This window comes from Chiloscyllium punctatum, chromosome 12 (assembly GCF_047496795.1).
Source record: "Chiloscyllium punctatum isolate Juve2018m chromosome 12, sChiPun1.3, whole genome shotgun sequence".
NCBI lineage: Eukaryota > Metazoa > Chordata > Chondrichthyes > Orectolobiformes > Hemiscylliidae > Chiloscyllium > Chiloscyllium punctatum.
Genome location: NC_092750.1, coordinates 72,121,595 through 72,149,258, shown reverse-complemented (window position 1 = coordinate 72,149,258; position 27,664 = coordinate 72,121,595). Strand labels below are relative to the sequence as shown.

General features: G+C 43.8%; 1 protein-coding gene across 2 annotated transcripts in view; it reads left to right on the top strand.

Annotated features, from left to right (window-relative positions):
* Positions 1-27,664, top strand: part of rnf123 (ring finger protein 123) — a 402,816-nt gene that overhangs the window by 59,546 nt on the left and 315,606 nt on the right. For both annotated transcript variants that reach the window (XM_072582761.1, XM_072582762.1), the window contains exons 16-19: positions 6,089-6,204; positions 6,330-6,420; positions 22,889-22,950; positions 25,732-25,803. In XM_072582761.1, coding sequence (XP_072438862.1) covers positions 6,089-6,204; positions 6,330-6,420; positions 22,889-22,950; positions 25,732-25,803 — 341 coding nt within the window. The remainder of the gene's footprint in view (positions 1-6,088; positions 6,205-6,329; positions 6,421-22,888; positions 22,951-25,731; positions 25,804-27,664) is intronic.

Here is a 27,664-nt window from a genome sequence, read left to right as displayed (position 1 = left end):
CATAAAATCCTCAACGTGAATGCCAATAAAACACTGCAAACTGTTGCTCACTAAAGACACTGAAGCTTTCAAGAAGAAGCCACGGGACTTGGCAAGATGGCGGCGATTCAGTAGAACTGCTGTGGACAGCTCTGCCTAACAGCTAAGGCATACCGGTGTTTTTTGCCATCCCTGGCCAACTTATGTGGTGGAATTGTTAGCCTAAAACCTTACAGAACACCTATTTGTTAATATTTGGGAGTGGGAAGGATGCCAAAGGGAAAAGGAGCAGGCCAACAGCAGCAGGGAGGACATTCCCCTGCAGCACCTAGTACACCAGAGACTGCAGCAGCAGCAGCCTCTCCTGAACCCCCCGGGGACCTGACAGACTCACAGGAATTGGCTGCGGCGATGGAGAGACTTACCTTGAAAGTTGCGGCTGCAATTGAGGAAATCCGTGAGGAGATTCGTGCCCAGGTCCAACCTAATGGCATCCATGCTGCAGAAGCACGAGCAGGAGATCCAGGGCCTCGGGGAGAGGCTGGAGGAGGTGGGGGGTCGAACCAAGGCCTCGGAAGCTGCGATGGAGTCCTCATCCAGTCGGATCCAGGTGCTGAAGTGAGAGGCGCGGGCCTTGCGAAACCATATCGACGACTTCGAAAATCGATGTCAGAGGATACGTGTCCGAATTGTCGGGCTCCCTGAAGGTGAGGAAGGTGACCAGCCAGTCAGTTTCTTTGAAAACTGGCTGCCGAAGTTTTTGGCCCTTCACATCGAGTCCAGCAGGCTGCAGATTGAAAGGGCGTATCGGGTTACAGTGCACAGGTCAGGCCCAGTGCAGCACCCCGGCTCGGGCCTAGTGCACTTCCACTCATATGAGGACAAGCAAAAAGTCATAGAAGCTTCCAGGTCCCTGGGAAAAGATCCACAGGCACTGCTGTACAAGGTGTCAAAAATCATGTTTTTCCAGGATTTCTCTGCAGCTGTAATCTGAAAGAGGAAGTCCTTCGATGAAGTTTAAAAGAGGCTGAGGAACCTGGGCATCCAGTACTCCATGAGATACCCCACAGTATTCCGTTTCAGCCACGAGGACTCAGTTTATACACTTGACTCGGCGGATAAGGCTAAAAACTTTGTGGATACTTTAAAATAGACAGATTGGCCTTAGGAATATGGTTAATGTTTGTTCTCTTTTCTATTTTTTCCCATCTCTTCCCTTTTTTAATTCCTTTCTTTCTTCCTAATAATTTCCTTTTTGGAAAGGGGGAAAAGACTTTGGAATAAGTTGTTCCGTTTTTTTAATAACTGGATTTTCTGATGGGGAATTTTGTGGATGTTCTTTGTTGTCTCTCTCCTTTTGTTTTTTGTTTGTTCTGCTTCTCTTTTAGTCACAAGTAGGGGTGACATAAAGCCAGGGATGGGTGGAGTGCTCATCCTGACTTTGTCTTTTATTTCTGTTGATTTAAGGATCATCTCCTTGTTTTTTTTTCTGGCCTAATGCCGGGGCACAGTCCAGGTTTGAAGGAGCTGTGAAGGAGGAGATGGGTAGGCTGAGTGCCCTCTACGGGCAGGGGCAAGAGTCTTCCATTCAAGGTTCTATAGTTGGTTTTCTTTATATAGTTTTTTGGTAGTAATATTTGTTTATAGTTACGATAGAGTAGTTTTTGTATATATAGTTTTTCAATTCTGAGTCTTTATTTACTTACGTTCGGCGCTTTGTAAGCAGGCTTCTCCCTCCGAGAGGTTCAAGGCTGACTGAAAGGGGATATGGCTGTGTCTTATTAAATGATGCACCTGGAACATTAAAGGAAGTCATTCGCCTGTTAAAAGGAAAAAAGTGCTTTCTTTCCTTGAGAGGGAAAGGGTTGATATCGCTATGTTGCAGGAAACCCATCTTGATGATGGGGAACGCCTGAGATTATAACGGGGGGGGGGGCGTTATAACCAGGTATTCTTTTCATCCTTTATTACTAAAAGTAGGGGAGTGGCAGTACTTATCCAGAAAAATCTTCCATTCACATTATTAGAGCAGGTGAAAGATGAGCAGGGACGGTTTGTGATACTTAAAGCCCTGATACATGAGGAGGAATGTGGCATTTTAAATGTCAACTGTCCTCCGGTGCATCTTCTCAAATTTTTGATTAGTGCTTTCTCTAAGCTGAGTGCTTCTGGAACATGGCGCATTATTATAGGGGGTGTGGGGGAGATTTTAATTGTCTTTAGGATCCGACAGTGGACAGGATGCCTTGTGGGCCCCCAACTATTTCTTTGCATGCTAAGCAGGTGGTTGTCTTATGCGAGGAGTTGGGGCTGGTGGATATTTGGAGATGTCTTCACCCTACCGGCAAGGACTTCACCTTTTTTCAAACCCACATAAATGTCACACGAGGATTGACCTCTTTTTCTCGCTCCTCAGCCCTTCTGGATTCGATTGAGTTGTAAAATTGGGAATATCGCTATCTCTGATCACACGGTAGTATATTTGGAGGTTAAGGCTAAGAGTGAAGGGCTAGGTTTGCGGCACTGGCGTTTGGACTCTTTTCTCCTTAAGGATTCCAAATTTGTGGAATACTTTTTGAAGGAGTTTCAGGAATTCTTGACTATCAACTCCGGCACAGCTAGTTGCCCGTCCATGCTATGGGAGGCTGCTAAGGCCTTTGCTAGTGGATTAGCTATTTCCTATTTGGCTAGTTGGAAATGACAGAAGGAGGAACAGCAGCATCTACTGGAGACAAGGTTTGAAAGTCGCGGAGGCAGCACATTTTGCGCGGCCTTCAGTGACTAAGCTAGACAGAGGCTTTTCGAATATAGGGATAGGCCAGGGAAGTACTTAGCATACCTGACTAGGAAAAAGCGTGCTCCCCAATCCATTACTGCAATCAGAGACAGCGCCGGGGTCCTTACGTACGATGCTAAATAGATTAATGAGGCTTTTCGGAGCTTTTACTCTGAATTGTATTGGTCTGAAGGTTGCGAAGACAGGAGGGCTAAAATGGAGACTTTTTTTTAAGAACCTGGACCTCCCAGAGGTAACCTTCGAACAGGCCTCTCTCTTTAATGCCCCCTTGACCGTTCAGGAAATACAGGAGGCAGCTAGGCAACTTCAGATTGGGAAAGCGCCTGACCTTGATTATCTCCCGGGTGAGTTTAATAAGGAGCTTATAGGGATTCTGTCAGTGCCGATGTTGGAGATGTACAATCACTCCTATATGCATGAATGCCTACCACCATCTTTGAGAGAAGCTAATATTTCCTTAATTCTTAAGAAGAGGAAGGTTCCTGAGGATTGTGCCTCATACAGGCCCATCTCTCTACTAAATTCAGATTTCAAGATTCTGTCCAAGATCTTGGCGCTGAGGTTGGAAAAGGTGTTGCCCCATATTGTTAAAGAGGACCAGACAGGCTTGATAAGGGACTGTAGGTCCTCTAATAATATTAGAAGGCTGCTGAATATGGTCCAAGTTTGTCAGCAACGATCGATTTAGGGGTTGGTGATTTCCTTAGATGCAGAGACAGCCTTTGACCGGGTAGAATGGCCGTATCTTTTTTATGTCTTAGAGCAGTTTGGATTGGGTGGGGTCTTTGCTAGGTGGGTGGAGGTTTTATATCGCCACCCTCTGGCCATTGTCATCACTAACGGGATGAAGTCTGGAATTTTAGGATTGGTTGGGGTAGTCGGCAAGGCTGCCCCCTCTCACAGTTGTTGTTTATAGATTGATGATAGATCCGCTGGCAGAGGATATTCGTCAGAATGTCCACATAACCACTCCGGAAGTGGGATCGAGGGCACACAAGATTACATTGTATGTGGATGATGTCCTTCTGTTTTTATCGAACCCGTATCCCATTTGATACAATGTATCAATTCATTTGGGGCTATTTCAGGATATAAGATTAACTTTGCAAAATTGGAGGCTATGCCTTTGGAGAATCTTAAGGATGTACCAGAAGTTGATGGTGTCTCGAAGTTCCCTTTTAAGTGGTCACGGGCAGGGTTCCGGTACCTAGGCATTTTTATTACTCCCAAATTTGATCTGTTATTTCAGACTAACGTTGTTCACTTACTGGACAATATTAGTTGAGATCTCCAGAGATGGGAGGCTCTTCCAATTTCATGGCTGGGCCAAATATCTCTCATTAAGATGAATGTTCTTCCTCATTTGCTTTATCCCATGCGTATGCTCCCTATAATGTTTCCCAGGTCAACGCTGCGGAAGCTTATGGGGTGGTTTGGTTCCTTTGTTTGGCTCCTTTGTCTGGCGTCGTGGGCGGCCCCTCATCAAACTTACTAAATTTCAGTTGCCTCAAGGAGAGGGAGGAATTGATTTCCCAGACATCAGAAGGTATCAGTTGAGTTCCCTGCTGTCTTTTGTCTGCGATTGGGTAGGTAACGATCCAAACTCAATATGGCTGGATATCGAGGCCTCCCAGGCAAAGTGCCCTCTTATTAATCTGTTGTTCATGGATAAAATAAGGACAGTTGTGGACCACTGCCGGAAACCCCATTGTCATTGGTACAGTCAAGGCATGGAGGGCGATGCGTCAGAGTGAGAGTTGTTTATCCAAGACTTTGCCACTTAGACCTATAGTTAGCATGCCAGGGTTCTGACCAGGGATGATGGACTCAGGGTTCAAACTATGTGCAGCGAGCAGAGTTTATAGTTTGGGAGACCTTTTTGAGGGGGAGGTTATGATGTCTTTTGAGCAACTGAGCCGCAAATAAGGGTTGCCCAGCAGAGACCTTTTCCGTTTTTTTCAGGTTAGGGATTTCATCCGGAAGAAGACTACACTTTTCACTAAGCCCTATTCGCCCGATACAGAGAGACTACGTTCCACAAGCACCCATTCGGTTAGTGCCCTTTATCGCCTGCTGGGTGGCAGGGCCTGGCAGGATATTAACCAGTTGTTAGGTCTGGGAGCAAGAGCTAGGAGTGGAGGTCTCTTCTGAAACATGGGAGAGTACTTAAAAGATCTCAATCCGTAACAGGACGTGCGCTACGCAGTTAAAAGTTCTGCACAGGGCTCATCTGGCGAAGTTTAAAAAAGGGGCATCTTCAATGTGCCCCAAATGTAAAATAAGGTTAGGTACTCTTACCCATTGCTTCTGGACATGCCACATGCTCCGTGTTTACTGGAGCGTTGTGGCGGGAGAGATAGGAGGGTATTGAGGACTGAAGTCAAAGTAGACCCGATATCTCTCCTCTTAGGTCTACCGAATTTACCATCTTTAGAAGGGCATGGGAAGAAACTATTTAATATTCTTGCACACTGTGCATGGAAGAATATCCTGATGAATTAGGTGTCTGAGAACCCGTCGAACCTGCTGGGATGGCAGAAATTAATTATGGAGCACATTCCCTTGGACCTTTTTACAAACGTGGTGCGCCACATAACAGACAATTTTCATATGACATGGCAGCCCTACTTGAGTTATTTGGATATAGGTTTGTCAGTTATCTTAACTCTGGTGTTTGTTTAACCAGGGTGATTAGATTTGTCAAGCCCTGGGCCCTGGAGGGGGTTTCCCGAGTTAATACGGGTATGTATACAATGCTCCCGTTCCTTTGTTTGGGGGCTTTGTGCAGAGCATCGCTGTTCTATATTTTGTTTTTTTTTGCCTTTCTTTGTTTGGTGTAGCTTTGCACAGTGTTAGGGTTTGCTTGGTATTAGAGGGTAGGTTAGTAGATAGTAGTATTGTAATTTGTGTTTTCTTTTATACAGATTTTTTTCAATAATTTTATTTGTTTGTAAAGTTAAAAAAATTTGCTAATAAATATATTTACAAAAAAAAGAAGCCACACTCAAAGGATATTAACAAAGATGCTTCTATGTTTCTTGAATAATAGACAATGACATAAATTGAGTGTTATTTTTAGTGCCATTCTGTGTTAATTTTGGCTATTTATTTGGCATTTTGTTCCAAAGGATGGCATTAGGTACGAAAAGCTTCGGGTACAAAATGCTCAATCAGTGCCCACATTGACAAAAAGAAAATAATTTCGCTATTATGTTGGAAAAGTTTGAAGGGAAGAGGACATTTGGGAACTTGGTATAATACCTTCTTATTATAAGAAGTGGCACCTTGATGACCCTTAACTCAAAGACACATTTGATGTGCTGCGATCAGTGGTGTTTTTTTTCATTAAGACGCCCCTGCGGGTGGAGGAGGCAGGCTTGGAGGAGCTTATTCCCACCACTTGGTGGCCAACCAGGTTTGACAAGGAGGTGAGATCTTTCATTCGTTATTTTGACCATTGCTAGCTCCCTGTGAATAGGTTCACCATTTGGGTAAAAACTTCGAAGTGATTGGCCTCATTTTAAGAGGTGATGAACCCAGTTTCTTCTTCCAGGGCAAGGAGGTGAAGGAGGAAACTGCTGAGGAGAGGCTGAGACGTCGGGCCTATGAACGTGGCTGCCAGCGATTAAAGAAACGTATTGAGGGTAAGTGCTAAACATGGTGCTGTGTGAAGAATGTTAGCAACAGGAGTCATTTCAACCTTTGCATACTTAGAGCTTCTTGGCAGTCGCAGGGGATCGAGCATGACTTCCTTCCACTCTGGCTTTGATGAGCTTTGAGAAGGCTGGCAACTCCACCGCATGAATGTAGACCCTGCCATTTGCAGAGAAGGTGGTGCTTGGAGGATGTGGTAAATAAGTTGTTTGGAGGTTTCTGCACTCACTCTGACGTCTCAACTCTGCCTCTGTGCATTCCTGATTGAGCTTTCTCATTTTGGTCACAGAACAGGGGTTTCTGTGAGGCAGTCGGGGTGATTGACCGCTTCACAATTGCTTTGAGGACATCGTGAAAGGAGTTTCTGCAGTACTTCCAGGATTCTTTTTGTCATGACCTGTCACTCACAATAAGACCAGTACCAGATTCTTTCCTCCCTACTGCAGAAATTTTATTTCTCCTTCATTTTCTTGTAATTTCTTTCTTAATCTTAAGGATGTTGACCACACTTCCTCATAGGCGATTACCTCACACACAAGGTATTCTTCATGTGGAAATCTTCACAAAGCATGCCACAGAGTGTTGAACTGTGTGAGAGAGCTATGAAGATGAGCTTGATGTTCTCCCTCACTTTTACTTAACCTCCTATGTAGCTATTGCTCTATTAATATTCTTTTTATCAACAATTAAGTGAATATTTCTTGTCACTGTACTGTTGCAACAGTTAGAGCAAGGCTTACTTAAATCTGGCTGTTGCTGAGATGGTAGATTTCATACTTCAGAGCCATGAGAAATGTTTTTTCAAATTAACTTTTCCAGTCTCGTAATAAATTTGTAAGTTTCTATGAGGTTGCCTCACGTTCTTCCAAACTTCAGAGGACCCATGTCTTTTCCTCAAACTGTCCTCATAGGACAGTCCCACCAACTAATAAATCAGTCCGATGAATCCTCTGAGGCAAGCATATCCTTCCTTAGGCAAAGAGACCAGATCTGGAGTGTCAGAGGCTGAGGGGTGACCTAATGGAGGTTTACAAAATTGAGGGGCATGGATAGGGTAAATAGGCAAAGTCTTTTCCTTGGGGTCGAGGAGTCCAGAACTAGAGGGCATAGGTTTCGGATGAGAGGGGAAAGATATAAAAGAGACCTACGGGATAACTTTTTCATGTAGAGGGAGGTACGTGTATGGAATGAGCTGCCAGAGGAAGTGGTGGAGGCTGGTACAATTGCAACATTTCAAAGGCATTTGGATGGGTATATGAATAGGAAGGGTTTGGAGGGATATGGGCCGGGTGCTGGCAGGTGGGACTAGATTGGGTTGGGATATCTGGTCGGCATGGACGGGTTGGACTGAAGCAGCTGTTTCCATGCTGTACATCGCTATGACTCTATCTGTGCACAACACTCCAAATGTGGTCTCACCACTGTCTTGTACAGTTGAAGCAAGACTTGTTTATTCTTGTACACAGCAAAACACCTGTTAAAAATTAAATAAAAATGCAACTCTGCTGGTAGACATCCACAAAAGTGTACTCTCAGGCCTGGCAGTCATCCAGATCCAGACATAAATCAGGAATAAGAGCGTTACATCAATCATATGAATGTTTCAATGCTCTGAGAGGATACTTGCCCACTCATCTCCATTCAAAGGGCAAGCCTTAATTTGAAAGTATCCTCTAATTCTGGACTTGCCCTCAAAAGAGCTCCAATTGTGTATTTAGGGATGCAGTACACAGTAGTAGATTCACCACCTTTAAGGGCATTTAGATTAGATTAGATTACTTACAGTGTGGAAACAGGCCCTTCGGCCCAACAAGTCTACACCGACCCACCGAAGCGTATACCACCCAGACCCATACTCCTACGTTTACCCCTTCACCTAACACTACGGACAATTTAGTATGGTCAATTCACCTAACCTGCACATTTTTGGATTGTGGCAGGAAACTGGAGCACCCGGAGGAAACCCACACAGACATGGGGAGAATGTGCAAACTCCACACAGTCAGTCGCCTGAGGCGGGAATTGACCCTGGGTCTCTGGCGCTGTGAGGCAGCAGTGCTAACCACTGTGCCACCATGGTCATTGGTTAGACATATTGATGAAAATGGAATAGTGTAGAATAGATTGGTTCCACAGGTTGGTGTAACATCGAGGGCCAAAGGGCCTGTTTTGCGCTCTAATGTTCTGTGTTCTTCGTAGGAAGTTTGAACTGACAAGGTTCTGTTTGGATTTCTGGTCCTTTCCAATGCTTGAACGTTTACACAAATTGGAATCATGTTCAGCTGTGACTGAGATAACCGTACCACCGACTGAATGCAATATCTAATTGAGCAGCAGTTGCTTATAATAATAAATTGGCTTTGTTTCTTCATAGCATATGAATAATGTTGGCACAACCAGCCTGTCCTTAATTGCTTTTGAGAAGATGCTGGTAGCCAGCTATTGCCTTGGATGATTGCAGTCCATGTGGTGTCAGCACACCAAAAGGGCTGTTTAAGGGAGGGACTTGCACAGTTTTGATCCAGCAATAGTTCCAAGTCAGAATGGTGGGTGACTTGGAAGGCAGCTTGACAGTGTAGATGTTGTTTCTCCCTGTGGGAGAGGGTAGGGCCAGAGGGCATAAAGAGACGAGGAGGGATTTCTTCTCTGTATGATTCTGTGGAATCTTTTTACTGCAAGAGGGCTGTTGAGGCTAGATCATTAAGTGTATTCAAAACTGAGATAGTCATATTTAACCTGGAAAGAGAATGAAGGATCATGGGGAAAATAAATGATGGAGTTGAGGATTATCAGTGGATAGGCAGGAGGCTGGAAGAATATAGGCAGGATTAGGAGATGAAGTTGACGTTTTGGGTGTAACCCTTTTTCAGGAGTGGGGGTGGGTGTAGGGGAAGCTACAGATAAAGAGGATGACAGGGGCAAGGTGGTAAAGTGGGGATAGGTGAAAACAGGCAGTGGGTATGACCTGGTTGGTCAATGGGAGGAAGGAATCTGGTTAGTGGCAGGGAAGAGTGGAAGGGAGGGGGAGGCTGGGAAGGGAGTCTGGGTGGCGGTGGGCAGGGAGGTTATTTGAAGTTGGAGAACTAAATCTTGAATCCTCTGGGCTGTAGGCTGCCCACGCGGAAGATGAGGTGTTGTTCCTCCAATTTGCTGTTCATTGTGGCAATGGGGGAGGCCAAAGATAGTCATGTTAGAAAGGGAGTGGGAAGGGGAATTAAAATGGGCGGTGACTGGGAGGTCCGGTCGGCCTTGCAGGCCTGGCTGAGATGCTGAGTGAACAATTCCCTAAGTTTACGTTTGGTCTCTTGGATGTAGAGGAGACTACGGCGAGAGCACCTGATGCAGTAGACTAGTTTGGAAAGGAAACAGGTGGACCTTTGTCTCACCTGGAAGGACTGCTTGGGGCCTTGAATACAGGTGAAGGGGGTGGTGTACTAGCAGGTTTGCATCTTTTCTGGTTTCAGAGGAAGATATCTGGGGGTTCGGGGGATTGGTGGGGAGATTGGCGCAAACCAAGGAGTGTCAAAGGGAATGGTCGTTGTGGAAGGCAGAGAGGGATGGGGAGGGGAAGATGTTTTTGGTGGTGGGGTCTAGTTGGAGTTGGAAATGTTTAAGGATGATGCGTTGGATGTGGAGACTGATGGGGTGGTAGGTCTTTATTGCGTTGGGGGATGGGGTTTAAGAGCAGTGGAATGGGGAGTGGAAGTGGTGCAGTGAAGGGCTGTCTGGATGACAGGGGAAAAGCACGTGGTTCGAAATAGGTGGACATCTGGGATGCTTGGGAGTGGAATGTCTCCTTGTCCAAGTAGTTGCAGTGGAGGTGGAGGAATTGGGAGAATTGGATGGAATTCTTGCAGGATACTGGCTGGGAGGAGGTGTAGTCCAGGCAGTTGTAGGAGTCTGTCGGCTTGCAGTAAACATCCCTCTGGAGACTGTGGCTGTGGGTGGAAAGGGGAGGAAGGTATCTGAGATGAACCAAGTGAATTTGAGGATGGTGTGGAAATTGTGGTCAAAGTTGATGAACAGCACCAGTTTAGCCTGGGTGCAGGGCGCTGCACCAATGCAGTCATCGATGTTAACGACGGAAGAGTTGGGGCACAGTGCCTGTGTAGGTACTGAAGAGGGACTGTTTGACATAGCTGACAAAGAGGCAGGCATAGCTGGGACCCATCCGGGTGCCCATGGCCATCCCCTGGATTTGGAGGAAATGGGAGGAGTTAAAGGAAAAGTTATTGAGGGTGAGGACCAGTTTGGCAAAGTGGAGGAGGATTTTGATGGAGGGGGGGCTGGATGGGTCTGTTCGAGAGGAAGAAGTGCAGGGTCTGGAGGCCATCTTGTGAGGTGTGGGTGTGTATAAAGATTGCACATCCACAGTGAAGATAAAATGCTGTGGGCTGGGGAACTGGAAGTTACTGAAGAGGTGGAGGGTGTGGTTGGTGTCGCTGATGTAGGTGGGAAGTGTCTGAACCAAGGGGGAGAGTATAGAGTCAAGGTAAGATGAGATGAGTTTGGTGGGGCAGGAGCATGTCGAGACAATGGGTCGGATGAGGTAGTTGGGCTTGTGGATCTTGTGGAGCAGGTAGAACCGGGCAGTGTGGGGCTGGGGGACTGTGCGTTTGGAGGCAGTGGGCGGCAGGGAGTCATTGGAGGCAATTAAGGCATGATGGGTCGCATTTGGGTTGTGGACAAGGCGGAGGTAGGTCATGGTGTTGGAGAGTTTGTGTTCGGCTTCTGCGACATAGAGGTCCGCCCTTCCTATTCGTATACCCGTTCAGATACCTTTTTTAAATGTTGCAATTGTACATGCCTCCGCCACCACCTCTGGCAGCTTATCCTATACACACCACCACCCTCTAGTGGAAAAGGTTGTCCATGAGATCCCTTTTTAAATCTTTTTCCTTTCACATTAAATCTATGCCCTCTAGTTTTGGACTTCCCTACTCTAGGGGAAAAAGCCATTGGCTATTCACCCTGTCCATGCCCCTCATGCTCATATAAATTTCTACCAGGTTGTCCCTCAGCCTCTGATGCTCAAGGGAAACAAATCAGCCTCATTCGACAGCTCAAACCCTACAATCCCATCAACATCAATGTAAATCTTTTCTGTATCCTTTCAAGTTAAACAACATCTTTCCGAAAGCAGGGAGTCCAGACTTGAATGCATTATTCTAAAAGTGGCCTCATCATTGACACCTACAGCTGCAACATGACCTCCCAATTCCTATACTCAACACACTGACCAATGAAGGCAAGTGTGCCAAATGCTTTCTTCACAACCCTATCTACCTGCAACTCCACTTTCAAGCAACTATACACCCTGGACCTCTTTGTTTAGCAACAGTCCCCAGGGCCCTACCATTATTTGTATAAGTCCTGCCCTGGCTTGCCTTCCCAAAATGCAACACCTCCCATTTATCTATGATGTCGTTCCTTGTCTACCTTCTTCCTGAAGTCCGTACAGACAATGTCTCCCATTCTGATTTCATTAATCACCTTTGACACTTCTTCAAATGACTCAATTAAGTTAATGAGATAGAATTTCCCACACACAGTCATTTTTTTTAATAGATATTTTTATTAGAAATTTAACATTTTTACAAGTTTACAAAAATAAACAAAACTCTCATATACAAACATTGATATACAATTAAATCAAATATACAATAGCCAAAATTTAACAAAAGAAAAAAGAATACCGAAAAAGAAAGAAAAAAAAAGAAAACTTAACTTTCTACTAATCTAACCAGAGTGTATATTTAAGTCTCTTACATGCTCGGAATGTGTTAACATCAAATGTAATAAAACCCGTATTCGTGCGGGATTCCGCTCCTAAGGGGCCCCGGACCAGCCAGGTTTGTGATCTCAATTAAATAAAAGCCCTTGTTAGGATAGCCGAAATATCTATATTTATGTAATTCAAGAAGGGCTGCCAAATTTTATAAAATAATTCGGTCTTTCGGTGCACCATATTTGTAAGGAAGTCAAGGGGAATACATTCCATAATTAATCTGTACCAATTTGAAAGTCTAGGGGGGCCCTCAGCCACCCAGTTCACCAAAATATTTTTCCTTGCACAGAAATAGAGAATAGAAAATAGTCTCTTCCCATACATGTCCAGGGAGGGAAAGTTCGAAAAGCCCAAAAGGAGAGATACAGGGTCCACTTTAATTTCCGTTCCTAAGATTTCTGTCAGGGTACTTGCTACTTTAGTCCAATATCTATGGATCTTATGACAGGTCCATAGGCAATGTACAAGAGTGCCCACCTCTATTTTGCATTTGGGACACATTGGAGATGCTCCTGCCTTAAATTTTGCCAATCGAACCGGTGCTATATGGGTCCTATGAAGTATCTTCAGCTGGATAGCCTGGGTTCTGTTACAGAAAGTAATTCTTCTAGCGTTTTCCCAAATATCTTTCCACGTTTCTATAGAGATTTCTAGTCCCAAATCCTGATCCCATGTTTTAAGCAGATTGTCCATATCTCCCGATACTTCATCATGTAGTAGATGATAAATAGTGCTGACGGAAGATGCCCCCACTGGTCGTAGAACATTACATTCTCTATCTGATTTATAAAGACTATCTAATAACGTAGTCTTCTTCTGTATATAATCTCGAATTTGGAAGTATCGAAAGAGGTCTCCATTAGGTAATCCGAATTTCTGACGCAGCTGTTCAAAAGACATCAGGACCCCATCTTTAAATAGGTCCCCTAGACATGAGATACCCCTGGATCTCCAGAGTTTAAAAGTGGCATCTGTAAACCCCGGTTGGAATCCCCATGCTCCTACTATCGGTGCATAGGGGGACGTTTTATGTGAATTACCCTCATTTTGCCACATTATAATCCAAGCCTTAATTGTGTTTAGTATTATAGGGTTTTTACAGTGATCTGTAATGATTTTCCTCTTGTCTGAAAATAAGAGGTTAATAAGTGGGTATTTTACTTGAGAAGCCTCGATGTCCAACCAGATTGATTGTGGATCAGACAAGACCCAATCAGCTATGTAACTTAATAGGGAACTTAACTGATATTTCCTAAAATCTGGGAAGTCCAATCCTCCCCCTGTCTGTGGAAGCTGTAGCTTCTTCAGCTTAATGAGAGGCCGTCTATGATTCCAGATAAAGGAACCCAGCCAGCCATATAATTTACGTAGAGCCATCCTCGGCAGCATCACCGGAAGCATTCTCATAGGATATAGGAGACAGGGCAGAACATTCATTTTAATTAGGGCTATTCTACCCAACCAGGAAATTGGAAGGTCTCCCCATCGCTGGAGGTCCTGCTTTATCATTTCCAGTAAATGCACAAAATTAGCCTTATACAACTGACCAAATACTGGAGTAATAAAAATACCTAAATATAAGAAGCCCTCCAGGGATCAACGAAAGGGAAAAAGGGATCCGTCCACTAAGTGGGGTGTCATAGCAAGGCCACCCATTGGCATAACCTCGGATTTTGAAAAATTAATTTTATAACCTGAGAATGCACTAAATGTATTAATAACTTGGATTAGGCAAGGTACGGACATCAGAGGATTACTGAGAATAAAAGAACATCATCTGCATAAAGGGTAATTTTATGTTTACCTGTACCAATCCTCGGTGCCGTTATATTAGGATCAGCTCGTATAGCTTCTGCTAGTTGTTCAGTTATTAGCGTAAATAACAATGGCGAGAGAGGGTATCCCTGACGGCAGCCCCTGCCCACACTGAAGCTATCCGAACCTAATCCATTGGTAACCACAACTGCTTTGGGATCACTATACAATGTTGAGACCCATTTGGTAAACACCTGTCCAACGCCAAACCTTTCCAATGTGTAAAACAAATATGACCATTCAACCCTACCGAATGCCTTTTCCGCGTCTAATGAAACTACTACTCCTGGTATCTTTCCCTGATGACAGGCTTGAATCATATTCAAAACCCTTCTAATATTATTGGATGATCTACGGCCCTTAATAAACCCCGTCTGATCCTCCTTTATAATATGTGGCAGTACCCTTTCTAGTCTCAGTGCTAACGTTTTAGAAAGGATTTTAAAATCTACATTTAGCAAGGATGTTGGTCTATATGACGTACAATCTTCTGGATCCTTTCCTTTTTTAAGGATAAGAGAGATATTTGCCTCTTTCAGCGAAGGCGGGAGACAGCCCTGACTATATGCATAGTTATACATGTCCATAAGTGGACCAGCCAATATTTCTGTAAATTCTTTATAGAATTCAGCTTGAAAACCATCTGGGCCAGGTGCCTTACCTCTCTGAAGTTGCCTAATTGCATCAGGTATTTCTTGGACTGTTAGAGGAGCATTTAGAACCGATACCTGTTCCAGAGTTAGGCCCGGAAAGGTCAAATTTTTAAAAAATGACTGCATCCTCCTAGTCCTGTCTTCACAATCCTGTGATTTATATAACTCAGAATAAAATTCTCTAATGATCGCATTAATCTTTTTTATGATCATGAGTCAAAATACCTGTACTTTCCTTGATAGACGTAATAGACTAAGGAGCCTTCTTTTTCTTTGCAAGAAATGCTAAGTATCTACCTAGTTTGTCACCATATTCATATAACCTTTGTTTTGCAAATAATATTTCCCTCTTAGCCGTTTGAGTAAGCGTAGTGTTTAGAGCTGTCCTAAGAGCCGTAATCCTTTGCAATTTAATAATAGAAGGTCTATCAGCGTATGCTGTTTCAGCTGCTTTTAAGCGAGCTTCGAGCAGACGCTGTTGTTCTCCCTTCAATTTTTTCTGGGTCGCTGAATAGGAGATGATCAAACCTCGCGTGTAAGCTTTGATGGTCTCCCACATCATTGATGGGTTGCTAGCCGTACCTGAATTAATTTCTAAAAAAGTTTTAAATTCGTGAGAGAAGTACTTTACAAATTTACTGCCTTTCATTAGGAAGAGGTCCATACGCCAATGCCGAGGGGATGTCCCATTGTTCCTCGCCTTAGTTTCCATATATACAGCAACGTGGTCGGAAATTGCTATACTACCTATTTTACAGGATGATATGGAATTTAAAAAAATTGAGGGGGCAAAAAACATATCAATTCTGGTATGACATTTATGTGGATTGGAATAGAAAGAAAAATCTCTGCCCTGTGGATGAAGACATCTCCATACATCTACTAATCCTAATTCTTTGTTCAGATCCACCAATTGTCTAGATCTGGGAGATACTCCTACAGTACTCTTGGGAATCCTATCTATTTCCGGATCCATAATACAATTAAAGTCTCCCCCTATAATTGTATGACGGGCACCAAAAGCCATCAATTTTGAAAAAGCTTCCGTTATAAATTTAAATGGGTGTGCCGGGGAGCAGTACAAATTTAAAATCCCATATTCCTCTCCATTTATGAGGGCTTTAATCAAAATATATCGTCCAGATTCATCTTTTATCTGATTTAGGATTTTGAAAGGGAAATTCTTCCGAACAAGAATAACCACTCCCCTGCTTTTTGAGCTAAAAGAAGAAAAAAAGGCCTGATCAAATCCACCCTGTCGTAATTTCAAGTGTTCTTTATCCGACAGGTGTGTCTCCTGTAGGAGAGCTCTATCGACTCTCTCTTTCTTAAGATTTGATAATATTTTCTTCCTTTTGACTGGCGAATTACTCCCCTTGACATTCCAGGTGCACCACTTAACTGACTGATCAACCATAATCATCTGGGCAAATCCGAGACCCCTCGGGAGGGGAAACCCTATCGAGAACATCCCGAGCATAGAGCATATAAAATTTACAAAAATAAAGGCTCTCTAATACACTCACACCAGTATAATAAAAAACTATTTCTAAATAAAAAAAATATAAAACGTACCTAAGTGGAGATTCTCCCCCTAGTTCCCAGGGGGTGTCACTTCCTCTCCAAAAGTCCATCATATCCTCTCCCAACCAGTGCCCCACCCTTGACCCAGGCGCTCCTCAATAAAATGAGGAGAATTCAGATATAATACAAAGCTAGAGTTAACAGTGAGCACCCTACCTCCACCCACACCAACACCTGGATATATTTGGTAATGTTAATACCATATATAAATATATAACTATAAAATTACAACCTCAACAAATAATAATTAAATATAATAATACAAAATAACAAGAGAGAAACAACCCCGCTCCTAAAGACAGAGGTAAAATATAATAAGGTAACCACCTCCCCCCACCAACATTAACCAAACATACCCACATATATACATAAATTATTAAAAGAAAACAACCCCGGGGGGGGAGAAAATCAAATCCCTCTCCCCACCCCCCATGATAATATTAAACAGTAAAGTAACAAAAAAGAAGAAAAGAAAAGGGGGGATATAGACCAAAGTGGGGGGAAAGGCAAACCAACATCAGTTTATCTAAGAGAGTCCAAGAATTCCTTAGCCTTTTCTGGTGATCCGAAGTTATGTACGGATCCTTCATGGTTAAAGCATAGCGTCGCTGGGTAGCGTAAGGAGTACTGAATATTTAAGTCCCTTCAACGCTTCTTCGCCTCATCGAATGCCTTCCTCTTTCGGACCAGAGCTGGGGAAAAGTCCTGGAGCAGCATGATCTTGGATCCTTTATAGATCATAGCTTGAGGGTCCTTTCCAAGATTTCTAGAAGCTTCTAGGAGTATCTGCCTCTCCCTATAGCTCTGCAGCCGGAACAGGACCGGGCGTGGCCGCTAGTTCGAGCCGGGCCCGCGTATTGCGACCCGGTAGGCCCATTCCACCCTTACCTGGCCTGATCCATCTTCCAGACTTAAAAGCTGTGGCAGCCACTGCTCGAGGAACGCTGTAAGCTGGCCTTACTCTTCCCGTTCGGGAAGGCCCAGCAAACGAATTTTTTTTGACGACCTCGATTATCGAGGTCGTCAATGTGATTCTCTAAGGTCCGGACTCGCTATTCGAGAGTCCAGACCTGATCCACAGCCAATTGCGCTGTAGTTTTGGAGGTCGCGGCCTTTAACTCCGCCCCTCCGACTCAGCGCTCCATTTCCTGGATGCCTCGGTCGTGCTTCTGCAGCGCGGCAGAGAGTGAGTCCCATCGATTTCGGGACTCCTCGATAAAGGCGTCGATCCTCGCATCCAGTTTGCAGATCATCTCCACCAGGCTTGTTACTGTAGGTAAGCCCCCCGGGGAGGCTGTGGACGCCTCTGCTGCAGCTGAAGAGGGAGAGGGTGGGGGAGGGGTCCTGCTTGCTGAGAGCTGCGGGCTCCCTTCCCGTTGGTCATTTTTACTAAATATTCGACTATTTAAATGTACTACTAAGCAACTAGTTAAATTTAACAGCTATTATGAATGATTTGGTGAGTGTGGTGGGGGTGGGTGACCCACTTTGCCCAAGTCTTGGGAAGAGCACTATAGACTCAGACTTGCTGGGTCGCCGCCATCTTGGATCCCCCACAAAGTCATGTTAACTGTCACTGATTAGTCTTTGCCTTTCCAAATGCATGTAAATCCTGTCCCTCAGAATCCCCTCCCTGGCTTTTCCTTACCACCTTTCTAAAATAATGGCACCACATTAGCCACCCTCCATCTTCTGGCACGTTGCCCATGGCTGTTGATGACAGCTAACATGGTACCATGAAAAGGATCTCATGGACAACCTTTTCCACTAGAGGGTGGTGGTGTGTATAGAATAAGCTGAGAATAAGCCAGGGAACTATAGACCAATGAGCCTGATGTCTGTGGTGGGCAAGTTTTTGGAGGGAATCGTGAGGGACAAGATGTACATGTGTTTAGAAAGGCAAGGACTAATTTGGAATAGTCAACATGGCTTTTTGCATGGGAAATCATGTCTCACAAACTTGATTGAGTTTTTTGAAGAAGTAACAAAGAGGATTGATGAGGGCAGAGCGGTAGATGTGATCTATATGGACTTCAGTAAGGCATTCGACAAGGTTCCCCATGGGATACTGGTGAGCAAGGTTAGATCTCACGGAATACAGGGAGAACTCGCCATTTGGATACAGAACTGGCTCAAAGGTAGAAGACAGAGGATGGTGGTGAAGGGTTGTTTTTCAGACTGGAGGCCTGTGACCAGTGGAGTGCCACAAGGATTGATGCTGGGTCCATTACTTTTAATCAATTATATAAATGATTTAGATGTGAGCATAAGAGGTATAATTACTAAGTTTGCTGATGACATAAAAATTGGAGGTGTAGTGGACAGCGAGGAAGGTTACTTTGGATTACAATGGGATCTTGACAAGATGGGTCAGTGGGCTGAGGAGTGGCAGATGGAGTTTAATTTAGATAAATGTGAGGTGCTTCATTTTGAGAAAGCAAATCTTAGCAGGACTTATACACTTAATGGTAAGGACCTAGGGACTGTTGCTGAACAAAGACCTTGGAGTGCAGGTTCATAGCTTCTTGAAAGTGGAGTCGTAGGTGGATAAGATAGTGAGGAAGGCGTTTGGTATGCTTTTCTTTATTGGTCAGAGTATTGAGTACAGGAGTTGGGAGGCCATGTTGCGGCTGTACAGGACTTTGATTAGGCCACTGTTAGAATGTGTGCAATTCTGGTCTCCTTCCTATTGGAAGGATGTTGTGAAACTTGAAAGGATTCAGAAAAGGTTTACAAGGATGTTGCCGGGGTTGGAGGATTTGAGCTGTAGGAAGAGGTTGAATAGGCTGGGGCTGTTTTCCCTGCAGTGTCGGACGCTGAGAGGTGACCTTATAGAGGTTTATAAAATCATGTGAGGCATGGATAGGATAAATAGACAAAGTCTTTTCTCTGGGGTGGGTGAGTCCAGAACTAGAGGGCATAGGTTTAGGGTGAGAGGGGAAAGAGGCAACTTTTTCACTCAGAGGGCGGTACGTGTATGAAGTGAGCTGCCAGAGGACATGGAGGCCAGTACAATTGCTACATTTAAAAGGCGTCTGGATGGGTATATGAATAGGATGGGTTTGGAGGGAAATGGGCCGGATGCTGGCAGGTGGGACTAGATTGGGTGGGGATATCTGGTTGGCATGGACGGGTTGGACCGAAGGGTCTGTTTTCGTGTTGTAACTTTCTTTGACTCTAAATATCTCAGCTAGGAGCCCAGCAATCTTTTCCCTAGCTTCCCACACAGTTCTGGAATGTATCTAATCAGGTCCTGGGGATTTAACTACATTTATGCATTTCAAACCTCCAGCACTACCTTTTCTGTAACATGGACACTTCTCAAGGCAACACTACTTATTTCTCCAGTTGTCTAACTTCCATGTTTTCTCCACAGTTAATACTGATATGAAAAATTTGTTTAGGATCTCACCCATCTCCTGTCGTTCCACACATGGATGGCCTCACTGACCTCTATTCTCTCCCTAGTTACTCTTTTGCCCTTGATTTATTTGTAGAAACTTCTTGGACTCTCCTTAATCCTATTTGGCAAAGCTATCTGCAGTATCCTTTTTATGCCCTCCCTGATTTCCTTCTTAAGTATACTCCTATTGCCCTTACACTCCTTCAGGGATTCACTTGATCCCAGCTGTCTGTACCTGACACATGCCTCCTCCTGTTTCTTGACTAGAGCCTACATTTTTTTGTCATCCTGCATTCCCTATACCTACCAGCCTTGCCCTTTGCACTAACAGGTACACAATTTCTCTGAACTCTTATCTCACTTTTGAAGGTCTCCAACTTTCCAACCGTCCCTTTATCTGCAAACAGCCACCACAATCAACTTTTGAAACTTCCTGCCTAATACCATCAAAATTGGCTTCCTCTACTTTAGAACTTTTAACTTTTAGATCTGGTCTACTGTTTTCCATAACTATTTAAAAGTAATACAGTTATGATCACTTGCTCCTTAGTGATCCCCTACTGATACCTCAGTCACTTGCCCTGCCTTCTTTCCCAAGAGAAGGTCCCGTTTTGCTCCCTGACCAGTAGGTACACCCACATACTGAATAAGAAAATTTTCTTGTACACACAACTAATTTCTTTCCATCCACACCCTTAGCATTATGGCAGTCCCACTCAATGTTTGGAAAGTTAAAATCCTCTACCATTACAATCCTATTATTCTTACAGATATTTGAGATCTCTTTACATGTTTGCTTCTTAATTTCCTGCTGACTATTTCTTGCTGTACTATTTATAGTACAATCCCAATAAGGTGATCATCCCTTTTTTATTTCTCAATTTAACCCATATAACTTCATTGGATGTTCTCCGAGGAACATCCACCCTAGGTTTTACCATAATAATATCTTAACCAAAAAAGGCACTTGCCCGCCTCTCGACCCACTTTCTAGCTTTCATTCAGCATATATGCGCCAGAACATTAAGCTGCCAGTCCTGCCCTTCCCTGATCCTCATTTCTGTCATAGCTATGATATCCCAGTGCAAACTCCACACAGACAGTCGCCTGAGGCTGGAATCAAATGCGGGATCCTAGCACTGTGAGGAAGCAGTGCTAACCACTGAGCCACCGTGCTGCTCTAAGTTTTGCCTCAATCTCTGTTGTGCCCATGCTGTTTAACTTACTCCCCTTGTCTATTGTACCAGCCTCAGACTTACCTGTTTGCTCACTATCTTTTTGAGTCCCCCTCCTCCTATACTAGTGTAAAGCTTCACAAGTCACACTCACAACTCTCCCTGCCGGGGTATTTGTCCTCTTCCAAATCAGGTGCAACCTATCCTTCCTGTACAGGTCAGGTAAACCCCAGAAGAGATCCCAAAAGTCCACAAGTATGGATCCTTGTCCCTTGCACTTGCTCGTTGGCATGCATTTATTTGCTCTATCCTCCTAATCCTCCTCTCACTACACTAGCACATGTGACTGGGAGGAATCCACATATTACTACCCTCGAGGGCCTATTTTTAAATCTGCCTAATTTCCTATGTTCTTTCTGCAGGACCTCGTCTTTTTCTTAACCTATGTCGTTGGTATCAACACATACAATGATCTTCTGGCTACTGTCCCCTTTCAGAATATTCTGCACCTACCTCATCTTTGACCCTGGCACTAGGGAGGCAACACACGATTCTGCTTTATAGCTGACCGCTGCAGAAATGTCTGTCTGTGCACCTGACTAGAGAGTCCCCTATCGCAATCGGTCACTTGGAACCTGATATACTCTCTTCAAGTAGCATATCCAACAGCATAATTCATAAATTAAAATAATTAACATAATTAGCATCACCCATGTAAAGACGACCTGCTTTATAATCAATAGATTATGTCCTACTCTCCTAAATTGCCAGGCCAGAGTTTTGATCATATTTTCATAAAATTCTTTGCATCTGCCTCTACATACCTTTCCCTTGTTTTAAGCTATGCTCATGTTCTGGCATCTGACATCTTGAAGTAAGATTACCTTGCACACTTCTCCATCAATCACTACATTCAAACTTGAAGACTCCTAACATTCAAGACTTTTGCCTAACTGCTGGGAAGTGAGACTAGTGTAAATTGAACAGAGTTCTGGCAGTACAGACTTGATAGGCTCAAGGGCCTGTTCTTTACTGTGTGATTCTATGAAGAGCATTGGTTAGTGACTTGACACACATGCTCAAACATCCGAGCAATAGACTAAGTAACATTCTATGCTTCATCCTTTTGCCTGGATGGAATAGAATGTCATTCCTGTGACTGCACTGAGCTGCCTTCCTTCCATTTATTGGACTACCTCATCTTAATTTTTTTTTCTTCCTCTCACTCACTCACTCACACATCTTTGCATTGGCCAGAATTTATTGCCCATCTCAATGCCATGGAGAGGTTGGTGGTGAGCTGCCTCTTGAACCACTGCATTCCAATTGGAAGATGCTGTCCTAGGAACTTTGAGTGCATTCTTGTAGGTGGTCCACATTGATCCTACTGAGCAGGTAGTGGCGTGATTAAATGCTTGTGGATGTCAAATTAACTCTTTGTTCTGGATGGTGTCAAGATTCTTGAGTGTTGTTGAAGCTGCATTCATCCAGCAGGTGGGGAATATTCCATCACATTCCCGACTTGTGCCTTGGAGGCAGTTGACAAACTTTGAGGAGTTAGGAGGTGAGTTACGGATTGCATAATTCCTAGCTTCTGACCTGATCTTGTTGCCACAGTGTTTATATTTCAGTTCTGTTTCTGGTCAGTGGTAACCCTCAGGATGTTATTAGGGGATTCAGTGATGGTAATACTATTGAATGTCAAGAGGTGGTGTTTGGATATTCTCTTGTTGGACATAGCCATTGCCTGACACTTGTGTGGCATGAATATTAATTGCCCAAGCCTGGATGTTGTCGAGGTCTTGCTACATTTGAACATGGATTGCTCCAATGTGGAGTCATTGTGCCGAACATTGAGGAATCTGTATTCCTTAATACCAGACTGCACATGCTCTGGTGTTGTTTTGATGGAGGTTTGATGTGTGTACTTGTTAAAGATGACTAACGTGGTGACATTATGATTGAAACGTGGTATGGTATGAGTATTGATTGTCCCAAGTAGTACAGAAGGACCGTTTATAAAATGATTTTGTTTTGCAGTTGTGGAAGAGCTACAGGTTCAGATCCTGAAATTATTTCTCAACAACAAAGATAAAGGATCGGTGAGTGATAGTTGCTTCCAGTGAGTTTATAATCTGCAGAAACTTCCTCAATATGCGGTTCTTGGATGAAATTAAACCACATTCCACTACCAGTAGCAGTTTCACCAACTCGTGGCTGAAAGTTGCGTGCAGATATTTTGTTTGTCAAGGTAGATTGTTGAGAGACTGTGATAATTTAGTTCGTTGATTTTGCTAAGTGATCAAGTGGGTTGTGGTTTCTGATGATCTCCCTAAAATTCTCATAACCCTGCTGTCCTTGCTCCTTTATGCAGGCAGGCAACCCACAAGCTGAAGACACATCTACACACATGCACTTTATATTTTTGCGTGTGATGTTCCCTGCCATATCTATATTCCTGTATGGAGTACACTGTGCATTGTCAATATTCTATGTGGAACTCACTGCCCACTGTCAATATTCCCGTGTGGAGCTCACTCCCCACTGTTAATATTCCCATGTGGAGCTCACTCCCCACTGTTAATATTCCCATGTGGAGCTCATCACCCACTGTTAATATTCCCATGTGGAGCTCACTCCCCACTGTTAATATTCCCATTTGGAGCTCACTCCCCACTGTTAATATTCCCATGTGGAGCTCACCACCCACTGTTAATATTCCCATGTGGAGCTCACTCCCCACTGTTAATATTCCCATGTGGAGCTCACTCCCCACTGTTAATATTCCCATGTGGAGCTCACCACCCACTGTTAATATTCCCATGTGGAGCTCACCATCCACTGTCAGTATTCCCATGTGGAGCTCCCTGCCCACTGTCAATATTCCCATGTGGAGCTCACTCCCCGCTGTTAATATTCCCATGTGGAACTCACCACCCACTGTTAATATTCCCATGTGGAGCTCCCTGCCCACTGGTAGTATCCCCATGTGGAGCTCACTGCCCACTGTCACTATCCCCATGTGGAGCTCACTGCCCACTATCAGTATTCCCACTATTGTCCCGTGTCACTCTCTGTTACGAATATGATTAAAATGGTGATTTGTTGTTATTGTGCTTGTCTCATTTCGTGTTGGTGCTAGCTCCAAATAGCTGCAATTCAATTAGTCGTGTTTTTTGGATTTATCAACTCGGTTTGTATCAGTTCAGCAGTATACCTGTGTAATCACTGTCGGAAAATTAAGAATGCTGTGGTCAGCTTGAGCTCCACTTCCAATTTACCATTTAAATCTGGAAACAGGCTGTTAGGAAGTTTTTGACCGGTGTGGGTGTGATGGGCTGAAGGACTTTTTGCTGAGCTGTAGATCTCTATGACTCTGTGGCTATAATAAAATTCTCCCTCAGAGGAACTTGTAAAGCTTGAAGATCAGGAATTTGAGCTTTCTTTTTAATCTAGAAAAGAGGGAAGCAGAGACAGGAAACCACTATCTGGTTAGCCTGACCTCAGAGATTGGTCAGCTTTTGGAGTCCATTATTAAGGATGAGATTGCAGAGTACTTGGATGTGCATGGTAAAATAGTGCTAAGACAGCAAGGGGAGATCATGTCTGACAAATCTGTTAGAATCATTTGAGGTGATGAGCAAGTCAGACAAAGGAGAGCCAGTGGACGTGATCGATTTGGATTTCCAGAAGGCCTTTGACAAGGCGCTGTGCAGGAGGCTGCCAGATAAGATCAAAACCCATGATGTCAGGAGCACGATATTGTCATGGTTAGAGGATTGGCTAACTGGCAGAAAGCAGAGTCAGGATAAAGGGGTCTTTTTCAAGGTGGCAGCCAGTGTCTAGTAGAGTTTTGTAGGGGTTAGTGTTGGGGTGACAACTATTCACTTTATAAATTTAACAATTGGATGTTGGAACTGAGGGCATTGTTGCCAAGTTTGAATATGTCACAAAGGTATGTGGAGGGACAGGTAGTGTTGAGGATGTAGGGAGGCTGCTTAAAGACTCTGACAGGCTAATGTGGGCAAAGAAATGGCAGATGGAATACAATGTGGGAATGTGTGAGGTTATGCACTTTGGTTGGAAGAAAAGAGGCATAGACTATTTTCTAAATGTAGAAAGCTTGAGAAATTTGAAGTACAAAGGGACTTGGGAGTCCTCGTTCAGAATTCTCAAGGTTAACGTGCAGGTTCAGTTGGCAGTTAGGACATCAAGAGGGCTCGGATACAGGAGCAGAGATTTACTGCTGAGACTGTCTAAGGCTCTGGTCAGACTGCATTTGGTATGCTGTGAGCAGTTTTGGGCCCCATACCGAAGGTAGGATATGCTGGTGTTGGAGGGGGCCTGGAGGAGGTTTACCAGAATGATCCCAGGGCTGAAGGGCTTGTCATATAAGGAGTAATTGAGGACTCTGGGTCTGTACTCTATGAAGTTTAGAAGAATAAGTGGGAATACAGAACACAGAGAGGCTTGGATAGAATGGATGTGGAGGGGTATTTCCACCTGTAGGAAGAGTCTAGGAACCGATGGCATAGCCTCAGAATGAAAGGGTGACCCTTTAGAGATGAGGAGGAATTTCTTCAGCCAGAGGGTGGTTAATCTCTGGAACTTATTGCCGCAGAAGGCTGTGGAAGCGGAGTCATTGTTTAAAACAAAGATAGAGAGGTTCTTGATTGATAAGAGGATCAGGGAGGAGAAGGCAAGAGAATGGGATCGAGAAACTTATCAACCACGTTTGAATAGTGGAACAGACTTGATGAGCCCTATGGCCTAGTCTGCTGCTGTATCTTATGATGTAGTCACAAACTGCGATTGTAACAAAATGGTTGGATACTGTGAGGTTAACTTCACCTCACTAAATCATTTAAACATTGTCGTTTCAGGGTGAGGCATCCAGATACATTTTCCTTAATAAGTTCAGAAAGTTTTTACAGGAGAATGCTAGTAATCGAGGGGTGAGTATGAATTTATAATACGTTCTAATCCTTGTGAAGTATGCAATGATATTGCAGTGTTACGCTTACAGTCCGTCAAAGATCATTTTGTTGTTGACTCCTTTTTATCATTGCACTCATTCTTGGAGGCGTAATCCAACAAACATATTTGTTTCTGCAGAATATAATGACATCAAATTCTAGCTTACTGTGAACTCCTATGACTTCCTCCGCTGCCACGAGTTTGTCATGTTGTTTTTCCAATCCTGTCTTAGCAGGGATAGAAATATTCTGAATTAAATGTTGGAGCAGAATCAGACGAGCAATGAGGTATCCAAGTGGATGGATAGGTGGCAGATTTAGTTCATTGCAAAAACAATGTGAAGTGATACACTTGAGTAAAATGACATGGAGAGAGTATCAAATAAAGGATGCATTCTAAATGTTGTACAGGAGCTGACAGACCTGTGGATATGTGCTTAAGTCACTAAAGGTGGCAGCACAGGTAGAGTGAGCTTTTAATATAAAATTCAGTATTCTAGACTTCATTACTGTAGATAGAGTTCAAGAGTAGAGAAGTGATGGTGAACCTTACTGGACACAGGTTCGACTCCAGCTGGTGGGCTGCATACGGTTCTGGGCACCACATTTTAGGAAAGATATGAACACATTGGAGAGAGAGCAGAAGAGTTTATGGGAATGGTTCTACAGATGAGAGACCTCAGTGATCAGGATAGATTGGTGAAGTGAGGACTGTTTTGCCTGGGGAGGAGAACTGAGGGGAGGTTTGAAAGAAGGTTACAAAATCACGAAGGGTCTGGAACAGATGGATATGAAGAAACCGTTTCTGCTCATAATTGGATCAAGAAACAAGGGTTTGAAAGTGGTTTGCCAGAGAAGCAAATATGAGGTGGGAAACAATTTTTTTCAAACAGTGAGTAGTTAGGGTCAGAAATCCACTGCCTAGAACTGTGGGTGCAGGAGGTTCAATTGAGGCCTTTAAGAAGGCATTGGATGATAATTTCAACAGAAATCTTGGACAGGGCTGCAGGATAAAGGAGGAGATTGGCACAAAGTTAATATGCTCAGCCAGCTGGTAGAGATACGATGGACTGTAACAATTCTAGAATGTGTAATTACAACACAGGTCTCCTTAATTTACAGAATGAAAGTGAAAACTTCACTATCCTCCTCTTTTTTTGAAATTTAAAATTGCACAACATTAACTGGGACTGAATCAGTGTCAACTGTATAGAGCTTAAACAATTCTTGAAATATGTTCAGGAGGATTGTTTTTAGCCATTGCATGACAGGACCAACACGGGAAGGAACAGTTCTGGACTTAGTTTTGGGGATATTAAACTACAATCTGATTCAGCATTTGCTGACTGGAAACAGCTGCAGAACGTAAATCTGTGACAGAGCAGTGGGAGACAGTAAACTAAGAGAAAGGTCAGGGCAAAAAGGCTCCTCAAAGAACAATGTTGGAACTCCCAAATCGTGGAACTCCAGCTGGAAGTTTGAAAGAAAGACAAAAATGTTGAATTAACAGAATTAAGTCTCATGTGATTCTACTTCTGAACTGAACAAGTCTGTTCTTAACTCTCTTTTCACTCCACACATGCAGACTGACCTGAGTTTCTCCAGCATTTTCTGTTTTTATTTAAATGTGTAGCTGCATGCAGATGGTAGGCATTAAATGGGATTATATAAATACACAGCAAATATAAGCAAAATAAAAGAATGCACAGAGTAGGGCCTTTGTGTTGCAATGGCAATGTCTGCCTGATCCAGATAGGCCTGAGTTCAACTCCCACCTACTCCAGAGCGGAGTATTGACATCTCTTGAATAAGTTTGTGAAAAAAGAGATTTAGAGAATCT